The sequence below is a fragment of the Abramis brama genome (genome assembly GCF_963993115.1).
Source record: "Abramis brama genome assembly, chromosome: 2".
NCBI classification, from domain to species: Eukaryota; Metazoa; Chordata; class Actinopteri; order Cypriniformes; family Leuciscidae; genus Abramis; species Abramis brama.
Genome location: NC_139964.1, coordinates 49,267,828 through 49,284,976, shown reverse-complemented (window position 1 = coordinate 49,284,976; position 17,149 = coordinate 49,267,828). Strand labels below are relative to the sequence as shown.

The window sequence follows — 17,149 nt, the reverse complement described above, 5'->3', positions numbered from 1 at the left end:
CACATGTAGAAAACCTCGTGAATTACGTCCGTTCAGGCCGCAAGCACGTATTTTTTTTCGGCGTGCATGTTAATCAATGAGTGCATTCACAACGGGAGCAGGAGCAGCGCATGAGCGTCAAGCAGGAGCGTCGCGAGCAGTGAAGCGCGTGTTTCGGCGCCAAGTCTATTTGCTGCACTGCTCACGCTCAATTAAAGGGAAAGCACACTTTTGATGGACAAAATAGCCTAAATAGGGTTTCACCAAAAAAGTGCCCAAAATGCACAGACTTTGCGTGTTTTAACAAGAACTAGAGTAGGCTATGTCAGAAAAGAAAACGAAGACTAATATTTATAGAAAATGTACCCATTTAAACTTGTTTTATTATTCAGTTTGTAGGCTACAAGTGATTGCAATAGGCCTGTGTGTGTGTGCTTTGAGAAATATCTTTATACTGCAAGGCTATATTATTTTATTTTTTATTTATATATTATTTTATTGCCATTCCCTGTTTTCATACAGACGTTTAGTTTGTTAAATACATATATAAAAAAATATTGGATATTGAATGTGAAAAGGAAATGGTTATTCCATAACACTGCACTTTAGATGTGTGTGAACTATGCAAATTGTAAAATGTTCTATTACAGAAAAGATATAAAATAAATATTTGTGTGTGCTGTAAAGTGGTTAGAAAAAATGAAATCGGAATCGGCTAAAATTGGTATCGGCAGGTCAAACTTAATGAAAAATCGGAAATCGGAATCGGCCCAGAAAATTGTAATCGGTGCATCTCTATTTATTTGTTATTTGCTGGTTTTCGACATAAAACTTGGTGAATTGATTTCATTGTGTAGTATTAATACTTTTTGAACAGGATTCTGTGATAACCGTGATCATTTTTGTCACTATAATCATGAAATTAAATGTTCATGCCATTTCATCTCTAGTTATGATCAACCATGATGATCAACTAAAATCAACTAATAATGTGTTTTTTACAGTATAATATGCAAAGTACAATTTTCTATAAAAAATGTATATCTGATTCTGTTCTTTTCTCTGACACGCGTTGTTGGGTGTGGAAGGTTACTAATGTGATTTATCTGTAAATTAAATTAATGCTTTTTCAATTACTGAATTCATGGAAATAAAATGAATTCTTTGATTTGAATATTTTTTTGGCAATGCATCGTGTAGGTCTTAAATTTCAATCTTTATGGTCTTAAAAGGTCTTAAAAAGGTCTTAAATTTGACTTACTGAAACCTGCAAGAACCCTGATTAGAAGTCGGGCAAATAGTATTGCTTTAATGATAAATAAATATTATTTTGTAACATTTTACGTTTTAGCTATCATATACACTCACTTATTAAGGACTTGATTGCTTTTTATTCCACAAACATTGCAAGGCTTCAGATCTTTGTTATAAGCCCACTTTAATGATAATGGAGAGGAGTGGCGAGGTTAGGTGTGCATTTGTCAAGTACACTGTACAGTCATTAATCAAGTTTCTCAGGTTGGGTTAGGTAAAGTCACAGAAATACATTATCCACTTCCTTTTCACATCACTCACATTTGTAAGCTAATGCTTTTTTGCAGATGAAGACCTACTTTTTGTGCATTTAAGCATTGGCTGTAAAATTGTGTGTGGACAACACCACTAAGACTTCTCACTGTTTGTCCACTTATCTTGATATGGCATGGATTTACTTATTATATTTTATATTACTTATTATATATATATTATATTAAAAATATTAGTTTCACTTTTCTGGTTTGATGAATGACCTTTATACTGAACATTTTGTCCCCCTTAATTCTGACAGGTTTTCTGTCAACATACAGTAAATCCACACATAGGTTAAACAATGCATCGCAGTTGTATTACATGACATGTCTTAGTATCTGTGAGCCCTGTGGAGTCTTTTTGTAGAGTCTTGGTTAATTTATATTTAAATTAATTATAGAAACCGGCCACTTGCATAAAGCTGCCATTTCAGTCTAGTTCCTCTGTCATCCCTGCATTCAAACCTGCAACCTTTATAATAGCAGCCCAAAGCAGCATCCTGAATCAGTCTAAATTTATCTCAGGCTAATAATCCTATAACCTGTTCTTTATTTGTTGCAGACGTGCCAAACTGCGATTGTACCTGGAGCAGTTGAAACAGCTTGTGCCTTTGGGTCCTGATAGCACCCGTCACACCACACTGAGCCTGCTCAAACGCGCCAAAATGCACATCAAGGTACAAACATATAAGCATCTTTCTGACTATATGTTTGTTTACACAGCAGTAAAGAGGTTAGAGCAGCTTAAAGCAGTTACAGTCAGAGGGGAAGTTAATCAGGAACTGGCTACAGGAAGTTTATGTCAGTCTCCATGTTGTAACTCAGATAATCCACAGTTCCTAACGCGGTAGAGATGGTAATATACCTCAGCTTAACATTATTCTTATAATCATTTTTTTATTTATTTTTATCATTTAAATATTCATGCATGTGATGCATCTGACAGTTCTCATGTGAATCATTGCATCATTATGTGAGGTAATTTCTGAATTAAGATTCATATTGATATTTTTGGGTGGTATAAAAAAAGTAAAAAATGTCAGGGTGATACAACTGTTCTGATATCATCAAGAAAGAAAAAAGCCTCATTAAAAGAATGACATTCTGTGTTGCCAAATCCCCCAATCAGAACATTTCTCTTGAATGGATATTTTTCATACCTGGTGTTTTACCTGGTGGCAATCCGCCCAATCTGGCAACACTGTCTGCAGCAGCAGCAGCCTCCCTCGGGTCCTAGTGCCCGCCCAGTAGGAAGTTTGATTTATTTAGGGGGGAGCTGTAGATCTACTTGTTAGATTAATAAAATGGAACGTAAAATACACAAATAAGATTTAGTCACTTCTGTTTCTCAATAAAGCAAGAAGTAATTGATGTCATACAATCGCTAGTCTGATTTGATTTAATGGTCAGAAGCTATAGCCTACATGATAAATAAATGACACTTGTAAATTTATTAATCTGTAATATATTTTTTTCAAACAGATGATGAAAATAACTTGAATCCAAGGAGCTCTAAAAGAATTGTAGAATTTTTATCTGAGGCTAAAGGCAGCATCCTTCAACTGAAGTCACGCCACCCGCACTTCATGCGTTGATGACTCCATTGCTGTAGACCATCTACAAATGTTAAATCCACAAATGAAATATTTAGGTTACAACTGTATCTGTCTGAAAAAGATTTGTTTTATTGTTTTGTTATTTTCAAAGCTTTCAATGTACTCTTATTATAAAAAAGAAATTTATTAATATTTATTTAGCACTATCAAGTAACCTTTTGATAAGGAGATCTCAGAACTCTAAAACCTGAATAAAAAAAGATAAAACATATTTTTTTTTTAACTAAGGCTATTTTCAGACTGCAGGCAAAAGTGGCCTAAATCTGATTTTTTTTGTTCATAAGTCATTAGCTGAAATATGATGTTTTATTTTATTTTTTCATAACAGTGTAAACAGCTCAAACATGGAATTTGATCTTTTCGATTCTGATTTGGGCCACTTCCATATAGCCTTTTAATTCTAAATCAGACACAGGTCTGATGTTTTGCACTGCGACCTCAGTTCAAACAGTCATATCGGAATTCATTCAACTTTTAAGTCACTCTGGAGTCTAGATCAACATTCATCACAATTCAGCACTGATGGGAGTCAATCCAAAGATTTTACGTACCGTTAATTCTTTGGTCAGTCCGTGAATGTGGTATACTGCAGTGAAGTTAGTCAGTGGAGGGATGGTGAGCCGTTATACTAATGTATTACAGTGACAGCTCTATACAAGCAAAACTTTAGGAAAAACTGTATGAGAAAAACATCTCATCCTCGTCTGTGCACAGATTCGCTAGCTTCCACAGCACATCACTGTACAAATGAATTTGTAAATGTCTATTTCAGCAAACTCTGTTTTCTTCTGTATAATTCTGTGCTGCGTGCCATCTTATCTTTTGTTATTGTTCTTTTGCGCATGTGTGTGAGTTTGGGATCGTGAGCTGTTCAGACTCGAATCTGATATTGGCCACTTTTAAAAATAACGTGAACAGCCAAACAAAAAAGAAAAAAATTGGATTTGAGCAATAAATCAGAATTGAGCACTAAGGCTTGCTTTGTGAACGTAGCCTGAAAATAATTCATTTATAATTCCTAAACAGGAGAGAGGTGTTATGTCCATACAAAGAAAATATATTTTTGTTCGTATTGGCTATCGCTAAAAATTGGTTAAAAAATATCGGCATATTGGATATTAGCAAAAATCCAATATCGAGCATCCCTATCAGTGTGACAATACAATTTGTTTTTTGTTGTTTTAATAGAAAAACTTTGACATAATTTGAATTGAAATGAATTGTTTTAGCTTGCGAGAAATGTTTTACTTTTTCCAGTTTTCATAATGTAGAGAGTGTGTTAATTTATATAAAAACATTTTAAATCAGCAAACTAGGTGAGTAATTGAGTAAAATAAACAATGTGTGTGAGTTGACATTGTCTTGATTTGTGCTTGAAATCATGATCAGGAAACAAGATTGTAATTTTGAGCAAAATAATTGTAATTATCATTTAACCATGACTAAAATATGAGAAGTTTTCAATGACTAAAACTAGACTAAAATTCCCAGACTTTTAGTCAACCAAAACAGAATAGGATGACAATCCTTTTTTTTTGACAAAACAAAAAACATAAGGCTAAGACTGATGTATCATGCATATACGTGTAGGGAAAAAATATATATTTGTGAATGAATAACTATTTTTAAACTTGAAATAATTATTAGGTTGTGTACAAGCACATGTTTTCTATGTGTACTAAAGCAGTTATTACTTATTGCTTGATGGTTAAACCACATGACCAACATCTGTAGAGTCATTCAATTGAACATTTCTTGAAAATTGAACTTTACGAAGAACTAGATTTTTGTCTTTTATTTATTATGGACACTCTTTTATGTTACTAACTCATTTAAATTTGCCTAATGAAAAAGGGCATTTAGCGTCAGTGGAATGAAATGTGTTCGTCAAACTGTCACTGTGAAACAGAGACTAGACTAAGGCAACCCGGTACTATGTCTCTGTTGCCCCTTTTGTTTCTTTCCTGTTTGTCACACAGTATTTCAGCTCACCCTGTCTGGTTTCCTGTCATGCACCATAGTCATGCACCAATCTGTTCATGTGATTGTTTCCCTTTTTAGCTCACGCAAATTGTGGATTTCTTGCACTGTGCATGCTCAAGCCAACTAGTAGATACATGTCATGCAGTGTGGTGTTTCTGTGCTCTGTGGTTTGATCAGTGGAAACATATGCTCTGCAGAAGCTGGAGGAACAGGACAGGAAGGCTCTAAACATGAAGGAGCAACTGCAAAGAGAACATCGCTACCTCAAACGGCGTCTGGAGCAGCTCTCTGTACAGGGCTTAGAGCGCATTCGCACTGACAGCATGGGCTCTACCATCTCCACTGACTCTGAGCAAGGTACAGCACAGCTGAAATATCCCGATGTATGCTGAAATACATCCAATAAAACCTTTAAAAACGAAATTAAGTTCTACACTTACAGCAATTACACACTGTTACATATGCTACACATATTGTGTATATCGTATGTACTATACAGGCTGTATGACCATAGTTGATTCCAGATCATGTGACCTACATTAATCTCTGTATATACAGTGAGGTCCAGATGTCTGAGACTTTTTGTAAAAATGTTAGTTTTCTGTAAAAATTATACGATTAGCATTACAATTTAAGTGCAAGTTTAATTGATAAATGAACAAATTTCAGAAAGCCTTTGAATGTTTTAATGTTCTTGCGCTTCTATATATACATCAGAGTTTCCGCTAGAAAAAAATGGTGCCGGTCAAAGTGACCGGCAGAGGTTTCGTTTTCCGGACATTTTGATGATATGCCGGTCAAATATCGCCTCTTAATTAGTCAAGTTGAGGAAAACTGGAGGAAGGCTATGTAACTTAAAAAATGACATAATCAGGCCGAATGCAACATGTTTATTAGCCTAACTTTCAAATAAAAAAACGGAAAAAAAACATGAACGTCCGATTGGCGTCAATCAACGGCAATTGTTTTTACTATGGTTTCACATTCATAGTTTAACAAACCAATCCCCCTTCCCCACATAGAATACCTGAAGCCTATTGTTTTTACTCAAGCGAACTTCCCAGTGTCTCTCCACAACCTGCAATGCGCATAAGCCGCGTAACCTTGTTAGGCGACTTCGCTGCTTCGTCTTGATCCAATTCTGCAGCGAGAACCCCCTCTCTGCAGGAACACTCGAGACCCATGGAGCGGGTCAGACATGATTTTGACCACTTAATTAAGTTTGGTTTTGTAGAAAGACTTTTTTGAAGTGAATTTCGTTTTGTATAAATTGTATCTTAATTTTAATAATTTTTTTATCAACCAATTGCCTGTATTTAATAAATAAGCAGCAAATATAGCAGACGATTGGCCTAATCATGCAGGCGCCCACGCGGTCACTTGCATTGCTCGTGAACGGGAGCGCATCTCATCCTAATTTAACGAAACTCAGCGTAGGCCTCACAGACATGAAATATATCTTAAGAAAGCTTGAAATGTCTTTTTAACAATTTAAAACGAAAAGAAATAGGCTACTCTCTGATTATGTAATCCATGATGTGCATTTCTCTCTATAGGCGCATTCATAAGGAGATGGCGATCGTCAACTTCATCTTTACAGCTGTTGTTGCTGTTAATAAACTAAAAATAATAGGCCTATAATTGTATTAAACAATAAATTAAATGAAATTGTAATTGTATTAAAAAAGCAACAACAAAAAAATCCTGTTTAAGTTTTTTTTTTTTTTTTTTTTTTTTTTTTGCATTAAATTCAGGTAGGCTACTGAGTCACTGTCCTCAGTGCCCAGAAAAGCGCTGAAACGGAGATGAAGGGGAACCCGTTTTTATTTTCTTTTTTTCTTTTTTGGCTTATTTTAACTGGCCCATCCAGTTTTCTGGAGGCCCACCTACAATCAAAATCCTGGCGCCGTTAGTGCTTCGCAGCGGTCTGATATCAAGAAATAACAGACCGCATTCCACATTGGAATTCAACCAAGCCATGTAATAATGTTTAATAACTTTCAAACGGTAGAGCCTGTTCCTTTATAACATAGCCAAAGGTCGGTGTATTTTTGCTTTATACATTTTAGGCTTATTCTCAAATTCAGATTGTGTTAGGGGGGCGGGATTATAAGGCAATTTTAATCTGACAATTTGACCGGAGAGATTTAATTTTGTCGGACATTTCATTTTTTTTCCGGCCAATGTCCGGTAATTACATACAGTGAGGAAAATAAGTATTTGAACACCCTGCTATTTTGCAAGTTCTCCCACCTAGAAATCATGGAGGGGTCTGAAATTGTCATTGTAGGTGCATGTCCACTGTGAGAGACATAATCTAAAAAAAAAAATCCAGAAATCACAATGTATGATTTTTTAACTATTTATTTGTATGATACAGCTGCAAGTAAGTATTTGAACACCTGAGAAAATCAATGTTAATATTTGGTACAGTAGCCTTTGTTTGCAATTACAGAGGTCAAACGTTTCCTGTAGTTTTTCACCAGGTTTGCACACACTGCAGGATGGATTTTGGCCCACTCCTCCACACAGATCATCTCTAGATCAGTCAGGTTTCTGGGCTGTCGCTGAGAAACACGGAGTTTGAGCTCCCTCCAAAGATTCTCTATTGGGTTTAGGTCTGGAGACTGGCTAGGCCACGCCAGAACCTTGATATGCTTCTTACAGAGCCACTCCTTGGTTATCCTGGCTGTGTGCTTCGGGTCATTGTGATGTTGGAAGACCCAGCCTCGACCCATCTTCAATACTCTAACTGAGGGAAGGAGGTTGTTCCCCAAAATCTCGCAATACATGGCCCCGGTCATCCTCTCCTTAATACAGTGCAGTCGCCCTGTCCCATGTGCAGAAAAACACCCCCAAAGCATGATGCTACCACCCCCATGCTTCACAGTAGGGATGGTGTTCTTGGGATGGTACTCATCATTCTTCTTCCTCCAAACACGTTTAGTTGAATTTTGACCAAAAAGTTCTATTTTGGTCTCATCTGACCACATGACTTTCTCCCATGACTCCTCTGGATCATCCAAATGGTCATTGGCAAACTTAAGACGGGCCTTGACATGTGCTGGTTTAAGCAGGGGAACCTTCCGTGCCATGCATGATTTCAAACCATGACGTCTTAGTGTATTACCAACAGTAACCTTGGAAACGGTGGTCCCAGCTCTTTTCAGGTCATTGACCAGCTCCTCCCGTGTAGTTCTGGGCTGATTTCTCACCTTTCTTAGGATCATTGAGACCCCACGAGGTGAGATCTTGCATGGAGCCCCAGTCCGAGGGAGATTGACAGTCATGTTTAGCTTCTTCCATTTTCTAATGATTGCTCCAACAGTGGACCTTTTTTCACCAAGCTGCTTGGCAATTTCCCCGTAGCCCTTTCCAGCCTTGTGGAGGTGTACAATTTTGTCTCTAGTGTCTTTGGACAGCTCTTTGGTCTTGGCCATGTTAGTAGTTGGATTCTTACTGATTGTATGGGGTGGACAGGTGTCTTTATGCAGCTAACGACCTCAAACAGGTGCATCTAATTTAGGATAATAAATGGAGTGGAGGTGGACATTTTAAAGGCAGACTAACAGGTCTTTGAGGGTCAGAATTCTAGCTGATAGACAGGTGTTACAAATACTTATTTGCAGCTGTATCATACAAATAAATAGTTAAAAAATCATATATTGTGATTTCTGGATTTTTTTTTTTAGATTATGTCTCTCACAGTCGACATGCACCTACGATGACAATTTCAGACCCCTCCATGATTTCCAAGTGGGAGAACTTGCAAAATAGCAGGGTGTTCAAATACTTATTTTCCTCACTGTACATATATATATGTATATATATATATATCACACAGACACACACCATACTGTTCCTTCATACTATTCCGTGTTTTTAAATTTCCAAAATCCTACAACTTTCTCTTTCAGTTTAAATGAGATGGAAGTGGACTTACATTTTGTGTAAAATATGTAAATGCATTTTGTAGTTCACACAATTAAGCAAATGAGCAGAAATCAGATTTGGACTGCATTCAGCTGTAGTTTGTGTGCTTGTAAGTGCTGTTGATTACCACAGATAGTAATTTCAACTCTTTACACTTTAATATGTATAAACAAACATGAAGAGGGTTTACAGTAAATACATGTATTGTGGAACACCAGTAGGTAAGCGGGCAGCATTGCAAATAATAATAACAATAATGTTAAGCACACTATTTCACAAGTATATAACCCTTTTACACAAGTCAGCATTATTGTCTGTGGCAAGCTTCCGAATTTTATATTTGCCATCCAAAGACATTAGGTTTAATATAACACAGAATATTCCTTTATTCTTGGGATCTTTGATTCATGTGTAAAAATCACTGTTGATGAGATTTCATTTCTATGTTTTCACAGATGTGGACATTGACATAGAGGGAATGGAGTTTACGCCAGGTGAGAATGATAGTGTGGACAGTGTTAGCGATGGTGAGGACCACTACAGCCTGCAGAGCAGCTCCAGCGATGGAGGCCACCATTCACATTCCCACAGATTACAGGCTCACATCTGCTAGGCCGTATCAGACCGCTACAGTGTGTCACCTCCAACATACCCATCAGCCAGTCCCAGCTGGCAGGAAACACCTGGCTGACTTCCACTCATCAGAAAACTCTCTTCCCTCTCAACCCTTGCAACACTTTATATCAGGATACCACCCCACCCCACCCCCACGCCCCCCCACCCCCCCACGCGCCACGAATACACACAAACAAGCAATATGTGGTTTTAGTAAGAACATGTGGTGTGGTAATGCAGTTTTAACTTGTCTGTTCTGCTGCGGTGTGAAACTGGCTCTGTTCCAAAACGTAGTAACTGCCTTGCTGTCTATCATCTACGTAGGCAGTTCTGTCATCTAAGGCAGTATAGACTCCTTAATAGATTAATGGAAAGGGAGCAAAAGGCTAAAACTCCAGGGCATTTCTAGGAATCAATGGATTCTCTTTCAGATTAAAAATTTGAAGTTAAATTGACCTTGAAGTTTATTAATTGGTTACTTTTTTGTAAGAGAAGATAGAATATTAATTTCTAATGGTTGACTACTAATGGAGCATAGAAATGGTGCTCTCCAAATGATTCACTAAAACGGTCTGTTGTTGATAGTTTTAGTAGTAAATTAACATAGTAAAATTTAATAGTAAATTATGTGGCATTAAACTTGGAAAGCTATAGCTTTCTAATGCAGTAAATTTATTCTGGACCAAGCCTGAAAGACTTGAGAAGATGAGTAGTTGTTTGTTTTTTTGTGTGTGTGTGTGTGTGTGGCCAGCAATCAAACTGACAAGTCAAAACTGCATGACTGTACATGTGAAGGTGTAGAGATGGAAAGATGTAGAGGGAAAAACACTTGTCGAGGTGTTGGTACTATCAGAATATAATTATATTGATGCTTTTAGTCCCATGTTTTTCCCTGTAACTTAATTGCAATAATTTTTGAAGCCTTTATTCTTCAGCAGTTTATATGCAGTGCAGTGTGCAATATTCAGTATATAAAAGAAAGTTCTTTGTGCTAGGAATTCCAACTCTTCAGACAGTCCCAGTCTTTAAAGCAGGTTAGACCAAAATAAATGGAAAAAAAAGAAAGAAATTACTTTTGAAAAAAGAAGCCAAAAACATACTGGTGATTTGAAGTGTAGTTTATATTTTCTGTAGTAGATTTTGTATTATATTTTCCTAAATAGTCTTTGATTAAAAGACAAATAGAGGTGTATATATATATATAAATGGCAGAACATGAGGCCAGGATAATGTTTGGGAGAACTCTGGCATTTGTTCCTTATCTCCAACCGTCATACTGTGCCTTGACTGGTCGTATCCCTTTTCCTCCCATCATCTCGACACATCCCTCCAGCCCTTCTCGGATCCACTACCTGCCAGCCACCCCGCAGCTTCCATCCTCAAAATAGACTCTTCTTTGGCCTTTGGCACAAGGTGACGAGAAACATTGGTTAGTCACCTCTGACCTCCATCTTTTAATTCCCCGAAAATGTGCTTTCCATTCTGCCATGCAACATCATCCACATCAGCGACACTGGTCATATCCTCTTTTGGCAGCTCGTCTCACCCCATTGAAAAGCGTTATCTAATCAACTCTGCCCTTGAGGCTCTTTTCATTTCATTTTTTTTTTTTTAAGTTTGACAATAGCTGTCTTTTATTGTCCTTATGCCTAAGATGTGTTTTGTATTTCAAACAATGAAGTGGAAAACCTTGGGAGAAGAGCATTGGAATCAATCATTAATGGCAGCTCAAGTCCTCCCCACCCTCTCCCAATGGTAGTTCCTGTTTTAGTGTTAAAGTGTGCTTAAGGTGATGGTAGTATTTGATCCTTTGCCCATAAAAGCAAAGATACAGCAATATGATAATTTTGTTTGTAAAGGGGTGGAGACTGGGTGTATTTGGTAAGCAGCACTGTTTCAATACTATGGTGCATATTGTGACCAACTCATTGAGTTTTTTTTCTTTTTTTTTCAATTGTTATTATTTTATCTCTCCATTCTCTGCAAACACTTAAAGGAGGGAGCATGTTTTTATTTTATTTCATTTTACTCTTTTATTTTATATCTTTTTGTAAAGCATTTTTTTTTTTCATTGAAGAGTTTACATTTATGTCATGGATATATGCCTGACTGTTGTAGCAAAACTATGCTTTTTCAATGTGTTCCAGTATGTTGATCAAGTGAATTGTAAAAAAGAAAAAGCAAACTCTTGCACAGAATCTCCAACAACATGATTTGATCGAGAGTTCAAAGAATTGTGCATGAGATTTTTTTTTTCAAATCTTTAAGAGATTGTAGCTTTCATTGGCATTATCTAAGAATCACGTCACATGGCAAATTATGTGAAATCAAGCTAAAGTCAGCTTCCAGTGTGGTGAAAGAAATACTTGTGACAGAGACAGGGCTATTCAGCGGCTGCAGGGTTTTTGAAAGCTTTACAACACTAAAAAAAAAAAAAGAGTGTATGTCAGCAGACAGGTACACATATAATTATGTGAAAAGAGCCAGGTGTCCAAGGATCTTAGATGTGTGTTGTATAACTCCGCAAAAAAAAAAAAAGAAAAAAAAAAGATGGCATGTTGTGATGATACTTTGCGTTTGTTGGGCCTTGCAGATTGAGCTTTCTGCTGAGCATGTTTGATTGAGCTTACTTAAAGTCTGTGCGGCAGGAAAGCTAGATGGCATAGAGACTGGGAGTCAAGGCTACTTAAAGAACAGACCAGAATGACCAAGAAGAAAATATATAGCTATATATAATTCCTTTTACCTTTGTTATACACATAAAAGCACTAGAAGAAAGAAAGAACTTCCATGAAAAAGATTCCTGCCATATAGATTCTATTAGATATAGACTTATTTTTCTAACCCCTCCCAATTTTGGGAGGCATCAGGTGTAATATCAGATTTATATCTTTATATGACTGTAGGTTTGTGACCCATATTTTCTGCCCACTTTTTCTCTCTGCTTTTATTTGTGTTCATGAAGCAGTTTGTTGACCGGTCAGCATGAGTGGCATAGCCCGCAGAACGCTTGCGTTTTAGCATGAGGAAAACTTGCGGAGAGACTGCGAAGGGAGGGTTCTGTGCTAGGGACCTGTGAACAGATTTCCTTTTAGAAAACAAGTAATATGCATTCAGATGTTGTATAATATTGTAAAGGTGTTTTTTTTTCTCTCTCTCTCTCTCTCTTTGTGTTGTGTGTGTGTGTGTGTGTGTGTGTGTCTGTGAGTACGTACACATATTTACCTGGTGCTGGCTATGTTTGAGCCCACACTCTTAAGGTATTATGTATTCTTGTATTGTAATATAAATAATTAAAATGTTTTATACATAGTGGGTCTACGGTCATTATTTGCAATTTGCAACATCCATTGTGAAAATATAGGTTTGGAGTGTAGATCATACATTTTAGCCCTCATGTTCTGTGTGGACAATCATGTATCAACAAAACCAAATATATCCTTATGCAGTGTAGTTTCTGAAAGGCAGCAGATAGGGAAAAAATATAGACAAATTGGGCACTGGTAAAATGTTTCTAAAATTTTAACTAAATATTTGTAATTTATATGTCAGCATTGCAAATATGCTTTTTGCACCCACATAATGTAGTTCTACCAGTAGAGAGCCTAACACGACCATGCTACCCAACAAAACATTGATTGACCTCTTGTCCCGGTTTTTTTTTTTTTTTTTTGGAAAAGAAGCAGCAACATACAAAACTCGTAGGGGAAAGAATATAAATGCGTATATACACATGATATGTTGTCAATACACTAAAAAAAAAAATATAACTAAGCAGAAAACAACCAAAGAGGGGGAGCTACTTAAAAATACACAAGTCAAAGGCAAAAAGGCTAGAGAAAATAAAATTAACATTTGGAGCGGCAGTACAAGCGACAGGGGAGATTAATCACAACAGTAGTTTCCTAGATATATCACTACACATTTTTTCTTGCAATTTTAGTAGATTTGATCTTTTTCAGTGAGGTAAAAAACTATTTAAAATAATTTATAAAACAAACAAAGGAAGGACATCTGACCTCTTGTCTTGTCGCAGGCAGTGAAAAGGCAGTTATTTGGGTAACGCACGACCTCGTGTGGTTATTGCTTTATTTTGCTTATCATCGTCACAGTGGTTATTTGACTCCAGATCAATAGGTGTCGCAGTGTAAAAGCCCGATGTTTATGCCGAGTGTTCTTGAGTTCGCTTTGCACTCTGGGAGGTTTGTCCTCTTTAGATGTCATTGTACATTCTACTTTATTTGTAAAGTAATAGAAAATCAGTATGACTGGATCCACAGCGGATGAAAAGCTCCGCTTTGAGCAGTTAACAAAGCTTCGGCGGCAATGGCTCAAAGATCAGGAACTCAGTCCTCGAGAGCCTGTCACTGCACCCAAAACACCCGGCCGCATCGAGCGATTCTGGGGTGGATTTCTGGAGCCCAAGACACTCTGGAGACTTTACGTGAGTTTATGCCTTATATGATCTATTTATCCAGAGAGTGAAAATGTATGTTGTGTATAAGTAACATGCATTGAAGTTTAACTGAGCATTATAACGGCAGGATGTTATTAACATGCAATTTTGTCTTATCTTCTTTTTATGCGGACGAACCAGACATTTAAAGCCTATAATGCCAGTGTTTTTGCTATCACGCGGATTCTGATCCCGGCCTGGGTCGTGCATTACTATATGAAGTACCATGTCGCTGTAAGTGCATGTTTATTATGGTCACACTGATTTCTTTGAACATAATTAATTAATTATTGTGTGTGTGTGTGTGTGTGTGTGTGTGTGTGTGTGTGTGTGTGTGTGTGTGTTCGTAAGGATGTACATTATTCGATGAGAAGTAGGAGTAAAAAAGGAGTTAAACACTTATGTTACGTTTTGGCTCGATACACTCACAAAGTCAAAATAGATTTGAAGTACTTGTTTTTATTTATTTATTATTTTTAACACTTTACAATAAGGTCTCATTTGTTAACAGTATATGTACTTCTAAGACATGATATGATAAACAGTTAACAAAAAGTATGGTTTATTAAAATGTTAAATTTGGTATTTCATCAGGCATAGGCTTGAATAGGCTTCAACTTACCCATGTACAGGGCAACGATGACACCAGAATAGTAATATTCATGATATGATAAAAATACAAAATTATGCTAGACACATATTTTTTTTGTATTCATATTTATTTATTTGTTTTCTTTACTCTTAGAATGTAGAAAACATTATTGTGTGCTGCAGATCATTTCATCATTTTAATTTACTGTAAAGGTCTTTGCTAAAATTGTCTAGGTGACCCTTTCTAGCTATCAAAACTGATAACTGGGTGTGACATTGACCAACCATATTTGTATATATTGGAACACTTTTTCCATGGCAATTTTAAACAATTACTAACAACATTAATTTAATCTATGCATGTTTATATTTTATTTGACACCTAATTAATTTCTATTAAAATTCACATAGTTCACCCAAATATGAAAATTCTGTCATCATTTAATTACTCACCCTCAAGTTCTTCCAAACCTGTATGAATTTCTCTCTTTTGCTGAACACAAAAGAATATATTTTGAAGAATTTTAGTAACCAAACAGTTGATGGACCCCATTGACATCTATTTCACAGTATGGGAAAAAATACTATGGAAGTCAATGGGGTCCCATCAACTTTTTGGTTTCCAATATTCTTCAAAATATCTTCTTTTGTGTTGAGCAGAAGAAAGAAAATCATGCAGGTTGATGTATGATTTTAACTGCTGTTTTGTTTTCATTGTATTTATTCAACTCGGTTTTTGCCATGAAGTTGCTGACGTGGCATTAAAAAGCTATACTACTTCTACACTAAAACCAGATAATATACTGGAAGCTCCATCCATAATCAAACACACCTGAAAATTACTTAAAAATTACAGGCAGGTGTCCGTTTGATTAAGGATGGAGCTAAACTCTGCAGGACATAATTGCCCATCCCATCCCTAAACTTAATACTTCAACAAATCAAACAGGTATAAAACATAACATACTGAAAGAAGTATCTAGAACATTCACTTAAAAATAGAACATGCTAGCTAACGTTATCGATCAAATCAATGATTTCAGATGTATCTATTTACTGTAACCTACCTCATCAGTGAAGTATCAGAAAATTAGTTTGACAATCTGGGTTTATCATATTTGATACTAAATTAAATCTGTCTAAACTTTAATTTTGGGAAAACTATACACTATACATATTGTTGCTATCCACGATACATATTTTTTAGGGCTGTGAAACGATTAATCGCGATTAATCACATCCAAAATAAAAGTTTGTGTTCACATAATATATGTGTGTGTACTGTGCATAATTATTTTGTGTATATATAAATACACACACATGCATGTATATATTTAAGTTTTTTTTTTTTTTATACATAAAATATTTACATATAATACAAATTATATATACAGTATATTTAAGCAAATGTTTCTTAAATATATACATGCATGTGTGTGTATTTATATATACAAAATAATTATGCACAGTACACACACATATATTATGTGAACAAAAACTTTTATTTTGGATGCGATTAATCATTTCACAGCCCTAATATTTTTGTATTGTGATATATATCCTGACATGTTATATTGTTGTACCCTTAATAAATATGAATGCAATATTTCTTTCAATTCAGTGTAATGGTTATATCTATTAAAAGGCTAATTACATTCTATTTTGGTGAACCAAAACTATGGGACTGAAATATTTCCATAGACAAAATGACAGATAAAATAACACTAAATATCTTTGTGTTTTGGTTGATCATTATCATGTTAAAATTTAAAACTCAAATAGAATGATATCTCTTGTTTCCACAGAAAAAGCCATATGGAATTGTTGAGCTAAAACCCAGACTGTTTCCTGTAAGTATATTTGGTCCAAGCAGTATTATCACAGTAGTAATCATTTATATTTACATTTTACATTTATTCAGTTAGCAGCCTCTTTTATCCAAAGCGATTTATAATTTAATGCATAGACAAAGGAATATAGTAAAGTAATCAGTAAGATGTTTTGTAAATTAACATTGAAGTAATCATTCATATTGATGTTTCTAAATGTCCTCACATCTTTCTTTGTGCATGTTTGTTTTTCAGGGAGACACCATTTTGGAAACAGGAGAAGTTGTCCCAGATCTTCCTGAAGCAGAGAGTCATGGTCATCATTAAAGATGCCCGTTTATATTCAGTATAAACATCCTGTCTGCACTGGTTGTAAAATTAACATGTTTGAGTGTATACTATGTCAATAAAATTTATTATACAGATTCTGTGTGCTTTTCCTGTGCTTTCAAGTGACAGTAACACACCCCTTTGGGTAGATTACTACTGAATATAAATATTCTGGTACTGAGTAAAAATTAATTTTGATCATTAAAATTAAGGCTATTTAATCTGATTCTATTTTGACAAAAAACAACG

The 17,149-nt window shown here is 35.8% G+C and overlaps 2 protein-coding genes across 3 annotated transcripts in view; both read left to right on the top strand.

The window, feature by feature from the left end:
• The window catches only part of mxd4 (MAX dimerization protein 4), a 48,761-nt gene extending 35,755 nt beyond the window's left edge, over positions 1 to 13,006 (top strand). The window contains exons 4-7 of one of the 2 annotated variants that reach the window (XM_084099699.1): positions 2,110 to 2,224; positions 5,344 to 5,503; positions 9,535 to 9,573; positions 11,028 to 13,006. In XM_084099699.1, the coding sequence (XP_083955825.1) occupies positions 2,110 to 2,224; positions 5,344 to 5,503; positions 9,535 to 9,573; positions 11,028 to 11,128 (415 nt within the window). In that variant the 3' untranslated portion in view covers positions 11,129 to 13,006. Of the gene's footprint in view, positions 1 to 2,109; positions 2,225 to 5,343; positions 5,504 to 9,534 lie in introns of both variants that reach the window. The other variant, XM_084099698.1, reaches the window with a different exon arrangement.
• Positions 13,007 to 13,858: 852 nt separating this feature from the next.
• On the top strand, positions 13,859 to 16,995 carry ndufb6 (NADH:ubiquinone oxidoreductase subunit B). Its single transcript, XM_084107301.1, has 4 exons — positions 13,859 to 14,138; positions 14,292 to 14,384; positions 16,547 to 16,591; positions 16,826 to 16,995. Exons 1-4 carry the CDS (start codon positions 13,959 to 13,961, stop codon positions 16,895 to 16,897), a joined length of 390 nt encoding a protein of 129 aa, XP_083963427.1. The 5' UTR covers positions 13,859 to 13,958; the 3' UTR covers positions 16,898 to 16,995.
• Positions 16,996 to 17,149: the final 154 nt, after the last annotated feature.

Excerpts from the sequence above, each read along its gene's own strand:
- ndufb6 (XM_084107301.1), top strand. The coding sequence starts at position 13,959 with ATGACTGGATCCACAGCGGATGAAAAGCTCCGCTTTGAGCAGTTAACA. Across the intron at positions 14,385-16,546 it reads ATATGAAGTACCATGTCGCT|AAAAAGCCATATGGAATTGT; the intron begins GTAAGTGCATGT and ends TTGTTTCCACAG. Across the intron at positions 16,592-16,825 it reads TAAAACCCAGACTGTTTCCT|GGAGACACCATTTTGGAAAC; the intron begins GTAAGTATATTT and ends TTTGTTTTTCAG.